The 17,685-nt window shown below is 66.6% G+C and overlaps 2 protein-coding genes across 7 annotated transcripts; both read left to right on the forward strand.

The window, feature by feature from the left end:
• The first annotated feature begins 2,947 nt into the window (after positions 1-2,947).
• TRABD (TraB domain containing) lies at positions 2,948-12,669 on the forward strand. 6 transcript variants are annotated; one of them, XM_078449260.2, is made up of 11 exons: positions 3,001-3,059; positions 6,609-6,682; positions 8,204-8,272; positions 8,676-8,754; positions 9,185-9,351; positions 9,651-9,791; positions 10,225-10,335; positions 10,429-10,568; positions 10,716-10,981; positions 11,128-11,239; positions 11,370-12,669. In XM_078449260.2, exons 3-11 carry the CDS (start codon positions 8,240-8,242, stop codon positions 11,545-11,547), a joined length of 1,227 nt encoding a protein of 408 aa, XP_078305386.1. In that variant the 5' UTR covers positions 3,001-3,059; positions 6,609-6,682; positions 8,204-8,239; the 3' UTR covers positions 11,548-12,669. The 6 variants fall into 6 exon arrangements, with proteins under 6 accessions (XP_078305384.1, XP_078305386.1, XP_078305388.1 ...); XM_078449258.2 differs by lacking the exon at positions 6,609-6,682 and having other exon boundaries at positions 2,948-3,059; XM_078449257.2 differs by lacking the exons at positions 3,001-3,059; positions 6,609-6,682 and adding an exon at positions 6,690-7,456.
• A 114-nt stretch (positions 12,670-12,783) lies between these two features.
• Positions 12,784-15,882, forward strand: LOC132693561 (angiopoietin-related protein 5-like). Its single transcript, XM_060656045.3, has 6 exons — positions 12,784-13,274; positions 13,352-13,379; positions 13,904-13,995; positions 14,760-14,886; positions 15,034-15,219; positions 15,539-15,882. The coding sequence occupies exons 1-6, from the start codon at positions 13,188-13,190 to the stop codon at positions 15,838-15,840; spliced, it is 822 nt and encodes a 273-aa protein (XP_060512028.1). The 5' UTR covers positions 12,784-13,187; the 3' UTR covers positions 15,841-15,882.
• Positions 15,883-17,685: the final 1,803 nt, after the last annotated feature.

Genomic DNA, 17,685 nt, shown 5'->3' on the forward strand with positions numbered 1-17,685 from the left:
CTCTAGGAATTAGCCAGCCCGGGGAGGACTCGGCACAGCCCAGTGTCAGAACACGAGGAAACGAAAAGGCATCATTGATACACCCTGTCCCCAGAGAGCACCCCCCTCACCTGAGCCACGACACTCCTCCCGGCCCGGCATCCCAGGCCGTGAAGCCCACCGCCCCTCGGGTTGGCGCTCACTGTTTCCATGTGTCCAGGGAAGAGACCCTGTGTCCCCGTAGGACCTGAGCAGCCCAGCCGGTCCTACAGGGTGGGACCGGCCCCTGGCCCCTCGGCAGCGCCCCCCTTGGCCCCCCGCCATCAACCGGCCCCGTGACCCTGGGCGGGGTGGCTGTGTCCACCTGGGGCACTCAAGTCGTGCTGGCCTCAGGCAGCTGCTTTGGCCACAGTCTCCCTGCCGTTTCGTGAGTGGAGCTGGAGTCCCCAACCCTCCGAGGCCACGCTCACCTCCCCACCGCCGCCCGTCCACATGCAGAGCTCAGCCGGGCCCCGCTTGGCTCATCCTGCCCCGTGGCTCTGCTCAGAGTGGACTCAGAGTGGACGCGGCCCCAGGGCCCCGCAGAGGCGCGGCGAGTCTGCCTCACGCACCCTTCCTCCCGCCAGCGAACACAGGTACCGCTGGCTGAGGGACATGCGCACACACGCAGGTCCAGGCAGGGCTAGGGGCACCCCTGCTGGGGAGTCCCCCGGTCCCACGGAGCCACCTCCATGTCTTGGGTGAGATGGCTCTGCCAGGCTGCCGGCCGCCCGTCCCCTGGGCCAAGGCCGAGCAGGACACTTCAGACCCGGTCTCATCCAGAGCTCTGTCCTTGGAGTGTGACTGAGCCCCTGCCCTGGTTTGTTGGGGAAGAGGAGAGCCCCCGTAATCATCCCACAGAAGCACACCTCTTAGCGCAGGTGCTGAGGGATGCCACCCGACCCGGTGAGGGCAGGGGGCGCCCCACGGGCTCCAGTGTTCATCCGAAGCCCCGTCTCCTCTCTCCTTCCCTCTGGCCAGGGCACTGTGGCAGGTGTGGGCAACCGTCCCCGGCTCAGAGGAGACGGCTCAGGAAAGACCTCGCGCTCCATCCCACACGCCCCAGACGGGCCACGCCAGCACCACGGGGGCATCTCAACCAGACTCACTCCAGACCCCGGGGAAGTCCCCCCACCCCTCAGTGTGGACCACAGCATACTGCCTGGCAAAACCCTGCTGCTCTCCTATGTGAAGATGGCCGAGGCGGTCGGGAGGGCAGACACGACCGGCCCCCGGGGGAGAACGATAGCTGGACACGAGCGCGCACCAGAGGCGCACGGGCCAGAGTGTCCTCCTTTAGGACAGAGGCCACCCGGAGGCCAGCTAGGCCCTTCGGGGACCAAGAAGCTGCAGGAGAGAAGTGTCAGCCCGGAGGCCCCGCGTGCAGTCTCTCGTATACAGAGCTCTGCCGGCAAACAGCCCAGCCTGCCGGCCAGCGCCCCAGCCGCACACCAGGAGTGGCCGGGGGATTGCCTCCCACATCAGCTGGACCCCAGGAGAATCCCCCGCCAAAGAACGGGGGAGCCTGTGACCCCTACAAGCCACCAGTGCCAGAGCCGCTCAGAAGCCTGGGACTGCGGCCACCGCCTCTCTTCCTGGAACCTGAGGGGAATCCAGGTGCCGGTCTGGACTATCCCCTCACTCCAAGCGGCTCCAGGCTGGGGGCGGGACAGCCTGCTCCAGGCAGGCACTACTGAGGCCCCCACTCCAGCCAGTGGCCCCAGAGAACGGCCTGTCCCAGGGCCCCGAAGTGCAGACATGTCTCCCTCTTCCTTTTCTAAAGGGCTTCCCTCCCTGCTATTCACCAGCTTTCTGTGGAGACTGGAGTCCTGGCCCCAGGGCAGGGCCAGAATGTGAGGGCACCTGAGTCAGGTCTAGGATGTGGGCACAAGCTCAGTGGAGCTGGCTGGGGGGGGGGGGGGGGGGGAAGGGGAGCGGACAGGAAGGGGGGACAGGATGGGGGTCCACGTATCGAGGATGGGGGAACAGGCAAGCCATCTCCACATCCACCGCCTGCAGGGTACCCAGCCCCAGAGCCCTGCTGCAAGGACGGAGGCGGAGGGCCCCGGCGAGGGCAGCAGCCCCCGGGGCCCCCACAGCCCCCCGCTCGCCGCCGCTCCAGCGCCCAGCAATGGGGGTCGGGGTCGGGAGCGCTCCGCATGCGGAGAAGAGGGAGGGCCGGCTCAGGACGCCCCACTGCGGGTGGTCGTGGGCATTGAGAGTCCCCCTCCCACGCCCCACAGCCCACTTGGCCACATGGGGACGACGAGGGGCCGGAGACTTGGCGGTTGGAGCCCCTCCGCTGGCAGTGGGACGGGAGCTCCAGACGCACCAGGGTCCGCCTGTCCTGAGACCCTCCCCCTCCCCGTACAGACCTCCGGGCTTTAGGGTCCAGGTCTCAGCCTGGTCGGTCCCACCCTCCCAGGGGACCCCACCCACTAAGTCGAGGGATGGCCCGGTCGCCTGCGGGCGGGAGTCTCGGCACCCCCCAACCCAGGACGAGTCACGCGGGCGTGCTCCACAACCAGAGTTTTCTGCTCCTCGCATCTCACCAGGGGCTGCAAGCCTCTCCGTGGACATTACCCGTGGAAACATTATCCCTTTTCCAGACTGGGAGCTGCAGTCAGAGAATTTAAGAGTGCTCGGACACAAGCCCGGGGACTCGAACTCATGCCTCCACCGTCACCTCCTTCCTCCAGGAACCGGAGGCGCCGGGGGCGGGGCAGGGTGGGGCGGGGCTTCTCGCGCGCGGCCCCCTGGGAAGTGTAGTCCGCCGGCGCTCGCGCGCAGCCCCCTGGGAAGTGTAGTCCGCGGGTGGCTGCGCGCGGACCCCTGGGAAGTGTAGTCCACCGGCGCGAACCGGGCGCGCCGACGGAGCGGACGGGCGGCGCGTGGAACTGCGCTTCCCGGCATGCCGAGCGCCGCCCGCCCCCGTCCCCGGGCCGTCCGGCCGCCCCGCCCCCGGTCCCGGCCCCGGTCCGCCCCGTCCGGTGGGGCGACGAGCCGCATGGAGGCCGGCTGAGGAGCGCCGCCCCGCCTCGGTACGCTGCGCGGCGAGGGTCCCGGCTGACGGGCCGGGGGCGGGGGCCCCCTCGCTCTGGGCCCGGCCCAGTCAGCCCCCAGCGTGGGGCCTGGGGTCGGAAGGGTCAGCCCTGGCCCGTGAGGAGTGCGCGCGGGGCCGGGCCGGCGGCCGGGGCTCGCGGGGACAGGGGGCGGGCGGAGCAGGCTTGCGGGCTCGGGTGGGGCTCCCGGCGCGGGGGCCGCGGGCGAGAAGCGGGGGCCGCACCTCTGCGGGTGGAGACCCTGGGCTCTTCCCGAGTGCCGGTGGCCTCTGCCCGTCAGGCTGAGCGAGCGGGGCTGCCATATGGCGGGGTGGACGGCGCGGCCGAACTCCGCAGGCCTGCAGCAGTCTGCGCTCTGTCTCCGTGAAGCGGCTTTACTGAGCTGTAACTCATGTGCCACGAAGTACCGCGTAGGAGAGTCTCCGTAAAACTGTCCCAGCACAGGCAAGGCTGCCTTGGCTTCGGCATCTCAAAAAACAGCCAGGAAGTCTGCTCGGAAGTCCTTGCCACCTTTGGAGATCGGGACAGCCTCGTTAGGAGAATGGGTAGTTTCCAGGTGGAAGCCTACTTACTGGCTTCGGGGTTCCCTGGAGAGGAAGATGGGCAGGCCGCCAGGCTCACTGCTTTCTTGGGCAGGCTCCCCTCTCCCTAGGTCTCTTGTCCCCTTTGCTCTCCTGCTCGCCCCCTTGCAGTGTGACTGGAAGGGAGCCTTGACCCTAGGACCACTGGGCAGTCTTGCAGGCTGGTGGTGCTCCCTACACAGCGCCCTGCAGTGGTGATCAGGGCGGGGGCCCAAGGTTGGGCGGGGTGCAGGCTCCAGCAGGGCCAGCCAGGGGTGGCGGACAAGGAGCCATTCAGGCCTCCAGCCCAAATGCAAGTTGGCCTGTGGCCTCTACCCCAATCCCAGACTTTGCCACACTTCCATAAAGCAGGTGCTGCCAGACCCGGGGGTGTCCATGGCCAGGGGGGCCCAGGCTTAAGAAGTGGGGGCGTTGGGAAGTTCAGGGCTTTGGCCACGTCCCGCTGTCTCCCACTTGGTCATTTGTTTCTGCAGCCCGCTGGTCTGTCCAGTCTGGGACCTTTGGCTTCCTGAGCAAGCCCAGTGGGTTGGTTCGGAGATGCGGGCTTTTCTGGGAACCCCATTTGGTGCCAGTCAGCCCTGGCCACGCTGAGAAGCGGGCTGGGATCCGGGGGGCAGTTTGTGGCTTCTCAATTTTTAGAGCGTGGAGGGGGCGGTGATGGTGCCTCAGTCTGCTCTGCAGCCATAAGAGAACCGCAGAGACGAGGCTTAAATAGCAGACTGTTTTCTCACAGCTCTGGAGGCTGGGAGTCGAAGATCAAGGTGCCGGCAACCTGGTTGCTGCTGAGGGCTTTGTCGTCCTGGCTTGCAGACGGCTTTCCTCTCCCTGTGTGCTCACGTGGCCAGCTGCCTGGTGTCTCTTCTCATAAGAGCCCTAGTACCATCGTGGAGCCCCACCCTCATGACTTCGTGTAACCTTAGTCACCTCCCAGAAGTCCCACCTCCAAACACTGTCATCATGGGGATTAGGGCTTCAATACTGAACTCCGGGGGACACAGTTCGGTGCCTAGAGGTGGGACCCAGGAGAAGGTCGGCTGCCTGGGCCGGGCAGGCAGGAACCTGTGTCACTCACACTGACCTGTCCGACGTTCTCGGCTTCCATCCTGAAATGCACACCCGGCAGGACAGTTTCCGACACTTCGTCCGATGCAGAACCCCTTAACCCGCTACTCTGATTTGTGTCTCAGGGCTCACAGCGCGGGTGCGACCCTGACGGAGGCGGGGCTTTCCTGTCCTTTGAGCAGGCCCTCCGCTGGAGTCCCGGACAAGACGGGTCCCAAAGCTGTTGGGGATTCCCGCTGCTTTGGAGTCTGACTTCCTGGAAGCGTGCGGGTGATTGTGCTGCTGTCCTGTGCATGCAGGACTATAATTTCTAGAGCCAGATAGTGGTGTGGCCCTTTCCAGAGAAGGAGACAGTTGGGGAAAACTCACGTTTCAGTGTCTTCTGAACCAGATTGCTGGCTCTTTTCCTGCCCCGACAGGAGTAAGTGCACAGAGGTCTGGAGGTCACGGGCTGAAGTGAAGACTGAGTGTGGTACCTGTCTCGCAGCCAGGAGAGGGCCTAGTGTGTGCAGACAGATGGGACGGCTGGGTGACTGCTCCGAGCGCCTCGATCCTAGAGGCAGGAGCCGAGTCCTCGCGGGTTGAAGGGTCCTGCCCGGGCCTCGCCGCACCACGTCGCTGGCCCTGCTGGTCTGAGGTCCGGCCCAGCGTGCTACCCTCTGCAGCCTGGTCGCTGGCATCTGGCCACAGGTCGTCTCCGTGGACGGTCCTGCTTGGCAGCGACAGCCGGCTGGAGGGGGATGAGGAGGCTCTTCCTGCTTCGTGCCAGGGTCACAGGCTCTCAGCACCGGTGGCTGTGGCCCGGCCGGGTAGCAGGGCCACGTGCTGGAGAGTGGATTCAGGAGGGGGCACGGGTATCTCCCCTGGAGGGTGTCAGCCAGGGGCCTCCTGGTCCCCGCAGCGTGCGGTGGTGGAGGGAGCTGTTAGGACCTGTAGATCCGGACAGCGTGTGGCGGGAAACCAGGAGGCACGTGGACGCCCCACAGCAGCTACCGGCGGGTGCAGGGAGTGGAGGCTGAGCCCAGAGGCCTGCGGGAGGCGGGAGGCGCTTTGCTGCCCTCCTGGCAGCCGGGAGAGGCTCAGGCCTCAGCTGTAAATATTTGAAACTGCATATGGGGCTGGGGGGCGGTTAAGCCATTGAAATGACATCCTACAAGGCTATTGCCAGGGGACCCCGCCCCCGCAGCGGAGGGAAACCAGGGTATCGGAAGGTGTGTGGAGGCAACAGCCTCAGACAAAGAGGCTTCTCAGAATCTCAGACGCTTGGTGTTGAAGGAGCCTCGGTGGCCTTCCTGCCTGACTAGGCCAGGTGCCCACCTCTGGGGAGCAGCTGCAGGAGGGGACCCGGGTGCTGCGCCACAGTGGGGGGCCGAGCCATTGCCGACTCGAGGCTTGTCTGCCACCCCCGGCCTGTAGGATGCAGGACCTGGAAGGGCCTCCCCAGAAAGGTGCCCCTGGCCCGCACAGAGTGGGGCCTGCCTGTCCCCTGTGGGCACGGAGGGTCGTCTGGCCAGAGGGAGGGGGAGGGAGGGAGGACGCGCCCTGGACCTGCGCCCTAGACCTGTAGCCACCACGCCGTGGGAGGGCGGGCTGAGGCACCACGGTGACCTCCGTGGTGACCTCCCGCTTGCGTGTTCTTACAGGAGCCTTCCTGCCAGGGCACAGGATGTTTTCTTAAAAAGTTTTTCTAGTACCTTGGCAGCCGCGTGCTGCTTGGGAGAACTGTTTGCTTTTCTGCGTGGAGCCTGACAAAGGGCCGTCGTCCCGCCTGCCCTACTGGGCCGGCTCTGGGGCCTGGGGGTGGGGGGGCGGGGGGGCGGGAGCTCCAGTGACCGCTCAGCCCCACCCCTCCAGCTCCAGGCTCCGCTTCCTGTTTGCACTTCAGTTGGCACCTTGCGCGGTGGAGCGCTTTCCTTCTGTGAAGCAGGAAGCAGGGGCTTTGGGGCTCCTGGACAGGAGGTACTGGGGGAGGGGTGCTTAGGAGGCCAGGCCCTCCTCCCCTCCGCAGCCGCCCCTTTCTGCTGGCCCGGAGAGGCCGGGGCCCAACGGTGTCCTCTAGCCCCAAGCCGGTTCCTCTTCCAGAAACTGGGCCATCCTCTAGAGGGGCCGCCCCCTCCCCCCTTGGTCAGCCCCAGGGCGTGTGGGAGTGTTGGTTAAACTGGGAGGGAGCCCTGCCCTGCCCCAGGCTGCCTGCACAGGGGGGGCTGCCTGCACAGGGGTGCGCGGTGAGCCACCGGTGGTCATGGCCTGGGTGAACCCTGTCTGCTCCCTGCTGCTGCGTGACCACAGGCCTGAGGGACAGGAACCTGGCCCGGCGTCGCACTGACCTTATCATTTGCCCTTCCTTCTTGTGAAAGTTTGAGAGAAGTGTGCAGCCACAGGAAAACGGGTGAGGCGAGGGTCCGTGGCGCCCTGGGGCAGCCGCACCCCGTTCCCCCAGCACTGCCCTGAGGCACATGTAACACTCATGGGCTGGGTGGGCTTGAGAACCCAGCCACGGTACCGCGGCCCAACTTCAGACAGGTCGGGGTGGTTCCCTAATCCCACAGTCTGCACGAGGTCGCTGGTCAGACTCCTCGGGGGGCCTGGTCGTTTCGAGCTGCGCTCAGAGGTGGCCCCGGAGGCAGCAGCAGACCCTGGCTTGAGTTTCCGCGGCGTCTCGGGGAAGCACGGGTGAAGCCCGCGTTGGCGATGCTGCTGTCTCGCGCCTGGCGTCCAGGACCACACGTCCCGGTACAGGCCTCGGGCCCCTCACTCCCCTTGGCCCCGGAGGTCCGGGTGGTCCGCTGTCCTTTGTCCTGGTGACAAAGACCTTTCCAGGAAGTGCGCCTGCTGCGCCCACATGACTGTCCCCCCCCCCCCCCAAGCTCCTGGCTCCTTCTGGGGGCGCGGCCGGAGAGCCTCGCTCCTTCCCGCTTCCGCGATGCTGACGCTCACACTGTGGCTCCCGACGGGGCAGCGGCCGTCGCGCTGAGTCTGAGTTCCAGAGACGCCTGGATGACTCCGCTGAAGGCGTTCAGCACCAACTTGATACTCAGACTCACGTCTTCTGCTGGGTTTTCTCACCTGCGGGAGTTTGGCGCAGTGTGTTTTGTTCCAGAGCCGGAAAGGGAACGTCCCGGTCTGCCTGACTGCCCCTCAGGGCTGGTCCCTGAGCTCCAATGCCTTGTTCTCTGTGGGGTAAACGGGAGACGGGGGTGACAGGTCTGCTCGGCAGAGGACCCCCAGTTCACTGGCGGGGGCGAAGCCAGGCCTCTCCAGCTCTGTTCTTAGCCCCGTGGTGCAGGGTTTGTATGCCGCTCATAGCCAGACTCTCCCACCTGCTGTGCCGGCCACAAGGACCCTGGACCCCGGCCGTCCGCAGCTGGTGACTGACAGGTGTCAGTCTGGAAGGGCAGAGGGGGTCATGCCACCCGCGGATCTTTCAGATCAGACTGAGCCCCGTGCGCAGCTGAAAACGCGCTTCCTGTATTTCCTCAGGTGTCACTCGTCAGTGTCGGGAGCTGCCTCCCAGCCATGGAGGGGGAGGAGGAGCGGTCACCTCAGGAGGTCAGAGCCTGGGCTGGATGCTGGGGGGGGGGGGGGGGGGGGGCGCGGCTGCTTCCTGAACGGCCTCGGGCTCGGGGTCCGGCCAGCTGCTCGGCAGAGTGTGGGTTCCCCCTCAGTGTGGTCGCCTGGGGTCACCGTGGCTGCTTCTGTGCATAGAAGAGCATTACGTGGCTTTTGGAGGGCGGGGGGCGGGTTCTGGGTCAGCCAGGGGGACCCTGGGGCAGGGAGCCCTGGGGGTGGGCCGTATCCAGGGAAATGATTTCATCCCGGGGAGCACACGGAGTTCACGGAGCAGCAGCCCCTGAGTTCTTGATGGGCCCGCTGGGGACAGGTGGGTGCCAAGCGTCCCGCAGCCCCCAGGGAGGGTGGTCCCCTGACTCAGACACTCCTGTTCCCTCTGCAGGCTGACACGGAGCCCGTTGTCCCAGTGGGGTCTTCCGAGGTGGTGCCCAGGGTGCTTTCTGGAGAACCCCAGAACCTGTGTGCGTGCTCCCTGACACCATTCAGTGCTGGGGGGCCGGTGGGGGTGGGCAGCCCCTGGCCAGGCGGGGCTTGGGCTGAGTTTGTGGTGAACGGGGGGCCCCGGCCGGCCCCAGGTTGTTGGGTGGGAGGCTAAGTGCTTCAGAGCTGCCCTGGGGACCTCGGCCCTGCATGGTCGCGGCCATCCCCGTCCTGGCTCCCTCGATGCCTGGCTGATTCTCATCGTGGAGACTGCAGACCCCGCCAAGGCCTAGGCCCCTTTTCACGGGGAAGGTCTGCTCCGACGGCACCGTGCCGGTCGCGTGCGCCGTAGTGAGCAGTGCTGAGCGTGGGTGGCGGCCCATCAAGGCCGGGGGAGCCCCGTGGAGAGAGCTGCTCAGGAAGGCGGGCCCCAGTGCGCACGGCACCCCAGCTGGCCCGCTGTCCTTGCAGCCGACGCCGACGCTCTGTCCCTGCTCCTGGAGATGAAGCTGAGGAGGCGGCGGGAACGGCCCAGCCTGCCGCGCACCGTGACCGAGCTGGTGGCCGAGGACGGGAGCAGGGTGTACGTGGTGGGCACAGCCCACTTCAGCGATGACAGCAAGAGGGACGTCGTGAAGGTGAGGCCCGCCACGCTGGGCTGGCCTCGGGCCGAGCGGCCCCTTCCCGCGAGCCCCCGCTTCCTCCTCCGCGACGCCAGCGCCCCTCAGAAGGGAGGTTTCTGATGCCGGGGAGGCCTCGCAGCCTCGGCACTTCTCTGTTTAGCGACCGGCGAACTTTTTGTAGCTTCTCGGTTGCTTCCGGAACCGAGTGGTGGCCACAGCAGCCGAGGCGGCCCCTGGGGCCGGGCCTCCCGGTCGGTTCCAGGGCGGCCTCCGCCTGCAGGGCCCCCGGGGCTGAGCCGGCATGTGCGTTGCAGACCATCCGGGAGGTGCAGCCTGACGTGGTGGTGGTGGAGCTGTGCCAGTACCGCGTGTCCATGCTCAAGATGGACGAGAGCACGCTGCTCCAGGAGGCCAAGGAGATCAGCCTGGAGAAGCTGCAGCAGGCTGTGAGGCAGGTGCGGCGCCGGGCGGCCTTCCGGTCAGCAGGGCCCTGGCCGGGGGCGGGAGAGGGGCTCCCCTGTACTGGGTTTCGGACGAGGGGGGACAGGCGGGTGGCGCTTCGGCCCCGAGGTGAGGGCCGGGCGGGGACCCCGGGGGTTGCCGAGCAGGCCCTGGGGCACAGGGGGGGGGGGGCGGGGTGGCCGCGGAGTGCCCTCCGGCCTGCCTGCCGGCTCCAAGTGCCGCTCCCTCACGCTGACTGACATGTGCCCCTCGGGGACACGGGCGCGGGAGTTGAGGTCTGGGCGGGGGCGGCTGGAGGGAAGTGGGGCCTCAGCATCCGCCGTGGCTGTGGCCGCCTGCCCCAGGCCCTTGCTCAGCCCCACGCCGTAGGCTGGGCCTGTGCTCTGTGCCCACGCGGCCGTTGACCCTCGGTCCCCTCCCCTGCAGAACGGGGTCATGTCTGGACTCATGCAGATGCTGCTGCTGAAGGTGTCGGCCCACATCACCGAGCAGCTGGGCATGGCCCCTGGCGGCGAGTTCAGGGAGGCCTTCAAGGAGGTGGGCCGGGGTCCGGCCGGGAAGGGGGGCTCAGTGCACGGGAGCCACCCCGGGGCTCAGGCTTCCCCAACCAACACCCAGCCCCTGCCCCAGGCCAGCAAGGTGCCTTTCTGCAAGTTCCACCTGGGCGACCGGCCCATCCCCGTCACCTTCAAGAGGGCCATCGCTGCACTGTCCTTCTGGCAGAAAGTCAAGCTGGCCTGGGGCCTGTGCTTCCTGTCAGACCCCATCAGGTAGGGCCCCTCGGCCTCCGGCAGGCAGCCCCACCCAGGAAGCGGGGCCCAGCCCCCGCCGCGTGGCACATTCCCCCTTGTTCTCGGGCTGAGCCTCCTCAAACAGGGCCTTCCCGCTCCTTCCTTCCGCCGTGATCCCAAACAAAGAGGGTACCGAGGTCCCTGCCCTGGGTCAACAGCACCGGCCTCCCGCTGGCCACCCCGTGCCCGCGAGGCTGGCAGCGTGCCCTCTGCCCCCAGCAAGGACGACGTGGAGCGCTGCAAGCAGAAGGACCTGCTGGAGCAGATGATGGCCGAGATGGTCGGCGCGTTCCCCGACCTGCACCGCACCATCGTCTCTGAGCGCGACGTTTACCTGACCTACATGCTGCGGCAGGCCGCCCGGCGCCTGGAGCTGCCCCGCTCCTCTGACGGTGACGGCGACGGCCGGCCCCGGGCGGGGGCTCCCCAGGCACCGTGCCCGCCGGGCGGGGGCTCCCCAGGCACCGTGCCCGCCGGGCGGGGGCTCCCCAGGCACCGTGCCCGCCGGGCGGGCGCTGATGCTTCCCTTTCCCCACAGCCGAGCCCAGGAAGTGTGTCCCCTCGGTGGTGGTGGGTGTCGTGGGCATGGGCCACGTGCCGGGCATCGAGAAGAACTGGACCACCGACCTCAACATCCAGGAGATCATGACGTGAGTGCCGCCCGCGTGCGCCCTGCAGTCCCTGAGCACAGAGCCCGGCGGGGTCGCGGCCGGGCTGGGCTGGGGGCTGGGGGGCAGCGTGCGCGCCCCAGCCAGGCCCAGCCCGCCCTCCCTTCCCCAGCGTCCCCCCGCCGTCCATCTCCGGCAGAGTGTCCCGGCTGGCCGTGAAGGCCGCCTTCTTGGGCCTGCTGGGCTACGGCCTTTACTGGATGGGGCGCCGCGCCACCAGCCTGGTCCTGTCACTGCCCGTCGCTCAGTACTGTCTGCAGAGGGCGTCCGCGGCCCGGCCGCGCAAATAGGAAGGACCAACACGTGGCTGCTCCCGTGTCACCGCTGAGGGGCGCTGGGGCTGGCCCCCCCCCAACAAGGAGCGGCTGGGTGCCACCCCCTGTGGGGGTCCAGGCCCGGCCACGCCTCTCCTCCCCCAACCCGCCCAAATAAAGAAATATTTAACTGCTCTGAGCTCAGGCTTCCCAGCAGCCCCCTCCCCACCCTCATCCCCGGCCCTGCAGGGACCGCTCTTGGGGTTCACGGGCATCAGGACGCGCTGGTGGGGGAGGGGCCAAAGGTGCACACTGCCCCACCCCCCATCCCCGGCCCCCAGGTGAAGGGGCGTGGTGGGCACGGCCAGCCATCCCCTACCTCACTGTGCCTTCTCACGTGCTGGCAGCAGGAGCCCTGGCCCGGGAGCGAGTCCCAGTGGGTTCTGGGCCACCGGGTTCCTGGCCGGCATGTTTGGGAAGGGCCAGGTCACCCCACGCAGCTCTGTCGTGGCTCCTGGGAGCGTCCCTCCCGCCTGGGCAGCTTGGCCACGCTCGGTCGCGGCGGGCGCACACCAGCTCTGCCTGCAGACGGCGTGTGTGGTTTTGGTTTTTAAAAATGTCTGAAGTTTTTTTACTCAGGTAATTTTAACTTAAGAGAAAAACTGAAGCAAATGTCAGAAAATACTAGCCTTAAACCTGGTTGGGACAAAGAGAACGTGTGCGTGGGGGGACCTCGATCCCGAGAGGGTGAGCCCGTGGGAAAGGTCAGCCTCCGCAGGGGGGTGCCAGGCCCGCCTCTGGGTGGGGGCTTCTGGGGCTGCAGCCCTCGGATGGGAGCCTTCCTCGGCCCCAACCTCAGTGGACAGCGGGCGCGTGTCCGCTGTGGGGCGGGACAGACGGAGACCCGAGGTTGGGCCGAGCCCACGCGGGGCTCCCACCCCGGGCACCTCCCTGCGGCCACGCTCCGCGGGTCATGTGTCTGTGACACGGCCTCTGTGCAGCCCACCCGGGCCCCGGGGCCACGCTTGATTGTGTTTGTGTTGACTCGATGTCTGACAAAACCAGGTGAAACCCACGGCCGTGAACGGGGCCGCACCGTGTTTTCCTGTCATACGTGTACTCATTCCTGAGAAATGGAAATAAAGTCTAATTTTGGAAGCTCCTGTTTTGTGAAGTGTGTAGAAATGAGCGCAAGCGGCAGGGAGGAGGTGACGGGTGGCAGCAGGGGTGACCGGCCTGGGCCTAGTGGTCTGGAGAACTTCCTGCCGCCAACACCTGCCTCTCAGCACTAGATCTAGGCCCTGGGGCCCCCGGCACCTGCCTGTCCCAAGTGCGGACCCCGGCCCAGCGAGGACACCAGCCAAGGGGAAGTGTGCTCAGGGACAGGCAGTAGTCCCTGCCCCTCACCTCCCTGGTCCACACCCTCAGGCTTCCCGCCCCACTCAAACCTCCCCCAACCCGGGCATGGGGGCGGGGGGGGGGGGGGGGGTGGGGTGGGGTGGGGAGGCGGGGCGAGCCCAGCTCTTGAACAAAAGGTGCCGGGACCAGTGGCTCAGATCTGCCCGGAAGGACCACAGTGAGCACCCAGGGTGGTGTGGGCCGTCCGTGGGCGTGAAGGGAGGCTGGTAGGGCTGTGGGCTGGGCTCTCCCCCACCAGGGCTGCACCCTCCGGAAGGATGGCTGCCCGCCCCGTACTGGGTCTCGCTGCTATCCTCTGCCTCTCTGTGCCCCAGGCCGGCTCCATGGTGCGGCATCGACGGCCGGTAAGAGTGGTCATTGGGCCGGCGGGTCTCACCGGGCTACCAAGACCGCCCCTGACCAATGTCCTCTCTCTCCACAGGTCCAGGTGGTGCTGCTGGAACCCCAAGGTCGGGATGGGGTGGGGGGGACGTCAGGTCTGGGCGGCCTCTGGCCTGTCACCCACGGGCCCTCCCCTGACAGGCCTCACTCCCCATGAGGACCGGGCTGGGTCCCTGCCCCAGACGGCCTGGGAAGAGGGCAGACAAGAACCAGGCCCCACTGTGTTCCCGTGTTAGGAGGGGCCCGCTGGGCTCAGGGCAGCCCTCCCGCCACTGCCAGGCCAGGGGGAGGAAGGGGGGGGAACCATGAGGGACCTTCCCAGGGCAGCAGGTGAAGGGGAGAGGTTCTGTCTGGGGGCCACGGGAAGAATTGAGGGTCTGGCTGAGGGTTGTGGCCCGGCCAATTTGCAGAGCCCAAGGAACAGCCACTCCCAGAGAAGAGGCCTGAGGCAGGCGTGGCCCAAACTCAGGGGACTGGCTGCCCATCTGCCAGATTGTCCCAGGGCCTCTGCAGGAGGAGGGTTCCGGTGCTGGTCACTGGGGGACCACGGCCCCCTCCCAGGCCTGAGCCTTCCTGGCCGCATCTCCCACAGGGAGGGACTGCTCTCAGATCCGGGTGGAGAAGCCCAGAGCCCCCAGCGGTGTGTACACCATCCAGCCAGAGGGAGCCAGCGCCCCCTTGCAGGTGAGCAGCCCTCAGCGGGGTGAGGGTCCGGGAGGTACTCCGTATGACTTGCTTGGGCAAAATCAAGAGAAGTTACTTGTTCAAGTGACAGGGAAGGGCGGGCCGGACCGGGTGGAGTCTGTCCTCAGACACAGCTGGGCACGGAGATGTTCACGGACTTTGCCGGGGCGGGGGTGGGGTGGGGCGGGGGGGGTATTTTATTTTATTTTTTAGTGCTTATCTTGAGAGAGAGAGAGACAGAGATTGAGAGTATGTGTGCGCATGAGTGGGGAGGAGCAGGAGAGGGAGAGAATCCGGAGCAGGGTCGGCACTGTCAGCACAGAGCCCGATCCGGGCTTGAACTCTCGAACTGTGAGATCATGACCTGAGCCAAGATCAAGAGTCAGACACTTAACTGGGCCACCCAGGCGCCCCACAGACGTTGTTTTATAGTCAGGAAAGGTTGGGAGAAACCCAAGCTTCCACCCGTAAAGGTACGAACAAGGAGAGATTCCAGGGTCCAACGTTCGGTGAAAAAACAAAGCCACAAAGCAGGTGCAAACTGACATGAAAGCGGGCGGCCCTCCCGAGGCCTGGGGCGCTACCGTGGATCCTCGCCCTGCTTCTGAGAATGTGGATTCGTTACGATGGAAGTTTACATGACACGGACAAGCAGGAAGAGTTTCGGTTTTCAAACAGAAAGCGTCTGGGGGGACACAGACAGGACAGGGGCAGCCTACGTGGGTCCAGCCAGGCGCTGCCTGCCACGTGAAGTCCTTCCCCAGGCTTTGTGCGACATGCGAGAGGACGGTGGCTGGACGGTGATTCAGAGCCGGGACCGGGGCCGGCGGAGGCGTCTGGACTTTGAGAGATGCTGGCAGGAGTACAAACAGGGCTTCGGAGACTTGACAGGTAGGAGGGCCGTGTGCCTGTGGGCACAGGGGCGTGCACCCCGAGGCTTGGGTTTGGGGGTCACCGGGCACACAGGGCGGAGACGACAGGAGGAGGCTAGGGGTGGCCGTCACGCGGCAGCCTCAGCCTGGGTGCCCACCCCTGCAGGTGACCACTGGCTGGGGCTGCAGCACATCTCTGACCTGACGTCCCAGCCGGGCCTGCGCTCAGAGCTCACCGTGGACCTTCTGGATGCGGACAACCACACGCTTCAGGCCCACTATGACAACTTCCACGTGGACGGGGAGGACCTGTCTTACCGACTGACCCTTGGCCTGTACTCTGGGAACGCAGGTGAGTGCTTGGGAGGTAAGGGGGCCTCATGCCTGCCCCCCACCCACACGCACAAGCGTCCTGCTTTGTCCACTGGACTCTCCAGGCTGGGGGGAGGGGTAGTCTTGCCACGGGGCCGGGGTGGGTAGGGAAGGTTGGGTCCCTGGAGACCCCGGCTTTCCGGCCCACGTCTGTCAGCCTCGACGCTCGGGGCGAGGCCGTCGCTCCCCAAGCGTCTGCCCCGGGGTCTCAGACGCCGAGGCAGCCGGAGCAGCTTCCGCGACGGGAGCGCGGGCCAGAGGGGCAGCCGGCCCGCCACCCACGCCACCACGCTGTGCAGGGGACGCGTTCCGGGGCTTGGGCCGCACGGATGACCAAGAGGGCTGTGGCTTCAGCACGCTGGACCGCGACCGCGACCACTGCTCACCCTGCACGGACGGCACCCAGGCCTTCACCAGCTGCAGCCGCGATCGCTCGGGCGCCGGCTGGTGGTACAGCGACTGCGGCCAAGCTGACCTCAACGGGCCGTGGCCGGAGCGCGGAGGGGCCGCCTCGGGCATGCGCTGGGCCACCGGCAACCATCGGCCCACCCTGCGCGCCAGCGTGCTGCGCGTGCGCACCACTGCTTCCCCCAAGGCCTAGGCCCCTCGGTGGCCGAGCCTCATTAAACGTTCAAGCCCTGCCGTCTGCTGTGTCTTCCTCGGGATGGGGATGAGGGAGGGGCCGAGCTCAGCTCCTGCCCAGCCTGGCTGCCCAGACCCAGCGCTGCCCACCCAGGACACCTGTCCGTGCACCTGGGGAAATCCACGAAGCCGCGAAGCCCAACCTTGAGGCCAGAAGCAAGGTCACCAGGTCTGGGAGGGCACTGCCCGTCCCTGCTGACCTGCTGGAACCCTTGGCACCCACCCGATGCCCCCACTGGTGTGACCTCTGTGAGGGCAGCCAGCGGGACACAGCCTGGTGCTCTTGAGCCTTCAAGAACCCGATCCCACCAGATCCCAAAGCGTGGGCAAGACAGTGGGGTCAGGGGGCAAAGAGATGAGTCACAAGGGCCTGGGACCTGGGGAAGACGAGATGGGCTCGGGCCAGGTTCCCTAGGCAGTTAGGAAGGAGGCTGGGGACGGGGCACTGTGCCAGCAGGCCCAGATGGGGAGGAAAGTGTCAGACTGCAGGAGACTCTGGACACTGAGCGTCTATGAGGGCCTAAACTCACTGTCCCCCACACGGATGAGGACTCAGCTGGAGAGGGGTTGAGGGGGTCTCCCAATGCCACTCAGCTGGCAGGGGCAGAGACGGTTCACACGAGGTCTGGGAAACCCGCATTGTGGCCCCAGGAGAAAGTTCCAGAGGTGGCTCCTCGAACTTAAGTGTAGAATCCAGCCAGGAGGGAGCTTGTATGTTTGTCCAGCTTCTGGTCTCCGGTTCTAGTACGGGGCCGGGAGTGGGGCGGGGGACACTGGCAAACCCTTCCAAGGGCCACCCACTCCATGCAGGCATCAAGGGGTCTTTTCAAGGCTCCTCTGAACTGAACACCTGAGTTATTCAGCAACAGTGACCCTGAGGGGGGTCTTTGGGGGTGGGGGGCAGACCCTTCAAAGCCAGGCTTGGCTCTCCCTAGCCTCCCGGGCGTCTATGGCCCCTGTTCTGGGAGCCATAGACGCTGTTCTGGGAGAACTGGCACCCAGGTCATCAAGACTCTGCCCTCCGGCGGCACGGGTGAGGAGGGAGACAGAAGAAACAGGAAAATAAGGGATTGAGGTCGTTTCAGGGAAGTGAAACACACAAGGAAAAACACAGGGTGCCAGGCGGCACTTAAGGAGCAGCGTGGCGCCGGGTGGGCATGGAATCCAGAACTCCTGTGAGGAATCCTGCTCCGAGCAGAGGAAGAGCGGGAGCAAAGGCGCTCCTGCACCGGAGAGGCTCCAGGCCAGAGTCTCGCCCAATCTCAGCTTTGGCTTTGCCCTGGGGCTCTTCCCGGGCGGTCCCCACCGACCTTCCTGGACAAACATCCTCTTTCCCTCCTGTCCCGGTGCCCGGCGCAGCTAGAGGACGATCCGGAGACAGACCCTCGGCACAGAGCGGGGCCGGGGCTGACCTTGGCTTCACCCTGGCGGTCTACTAGGGACGTCGCTCAGCACGGTCACCCCACTCGGAGCACTCAGTCCCTACTGTCCGGTGTTTCCCGGGTCGGACCTCCAGGGACCTGCCGGCTCCTCACGCAGAGCAGCCATTTTAGACGACCCCGTTCCCCCGCTCCCCCGTCCGCTCTAGCGGACCAGCCCCCGGCGCGCTAGTCCTTTTCCCGGCCCATCCCCACGCCCGCCACTCCGCGGCCGCGGGGCGGAACCGCAGGAGCGGACAGGCGTACCCTGCAACCAATCAGAGACCGGCCTTCGCGGGCGCGGCCCGCGCAGGCGCAGTAGTAAACGCTACTCCCCCAGTGATTGGGTGGCGGGGCACGCGGGGCCGGGACTTCCTGTCGGGGCA

This window comes from Panthera onca, chromosome B4 (assembly GCF_046562875.1).
Source record: "Panthera onca isolate mPanOnc1 chromosome B4, mPanOnc1 haplotype 2, whole genome shotgun sequence".
In the NCBI taxonomy this organism is placed as follows: domain Eukaryota; kingdom Metazoa; phylum Chordata; class Mammalia; order Carnivora; family Felidae; genus Panthera; species Panthera onca.

What these genes read in the sequence shown, in the direction of transcription:
- TRABD (XM_078449257.2), top strand. Translation starts at nt 7,415, where the DNA reads ATGCTGCTGTCTCGCGCCTGGCGTCCAGGACCACACGTCCCG. An exon ending in TGGAGAACCCCAGAACCTGT is followed by an intron (nt 8,755 to 9,184) that starts GTGCGTGCTCCC and finishes CTGTCCTTGCAG; the next exon opens with CCGACGCCGACGCTCTGTCC. An exon ending in TCAGGGAGGCCTTCAAGGAG is followed by an intron (nt 10,336 to 10,428) that starts GTGGGCCGGGGT and finishes CCCCTGCCCCAG; the next exon opens with GCCAGCAAGGTGCCTTTCTG.
- LOC132693561 (XM_060656045.3), top strand. Translation starts at nt 13,188, where the DNA reads ATGGCTGCCCGCCCCGTACTGGGTCTCGCTGCTATCCTCTGCCTCTCT. An exon ending in GGGCTTCGGAGACTTGACAG is followed by an intron (nt 14,887 to 15,033) that starts GTAGGAGGGCCG and finishes CCACCCCTGCAG; the next exon opens with GTGACCACTGGCTGGGGCTG. An exon ending in CCTGTACTCTGGGAACGCAG is followed by an intron (nt 15,220 to 15,538) that starts GTGAGTGCTTGG and finishes CACGCTGTGCAG; the next exon opens with GGGACGCGTTCCGGGGCTTG.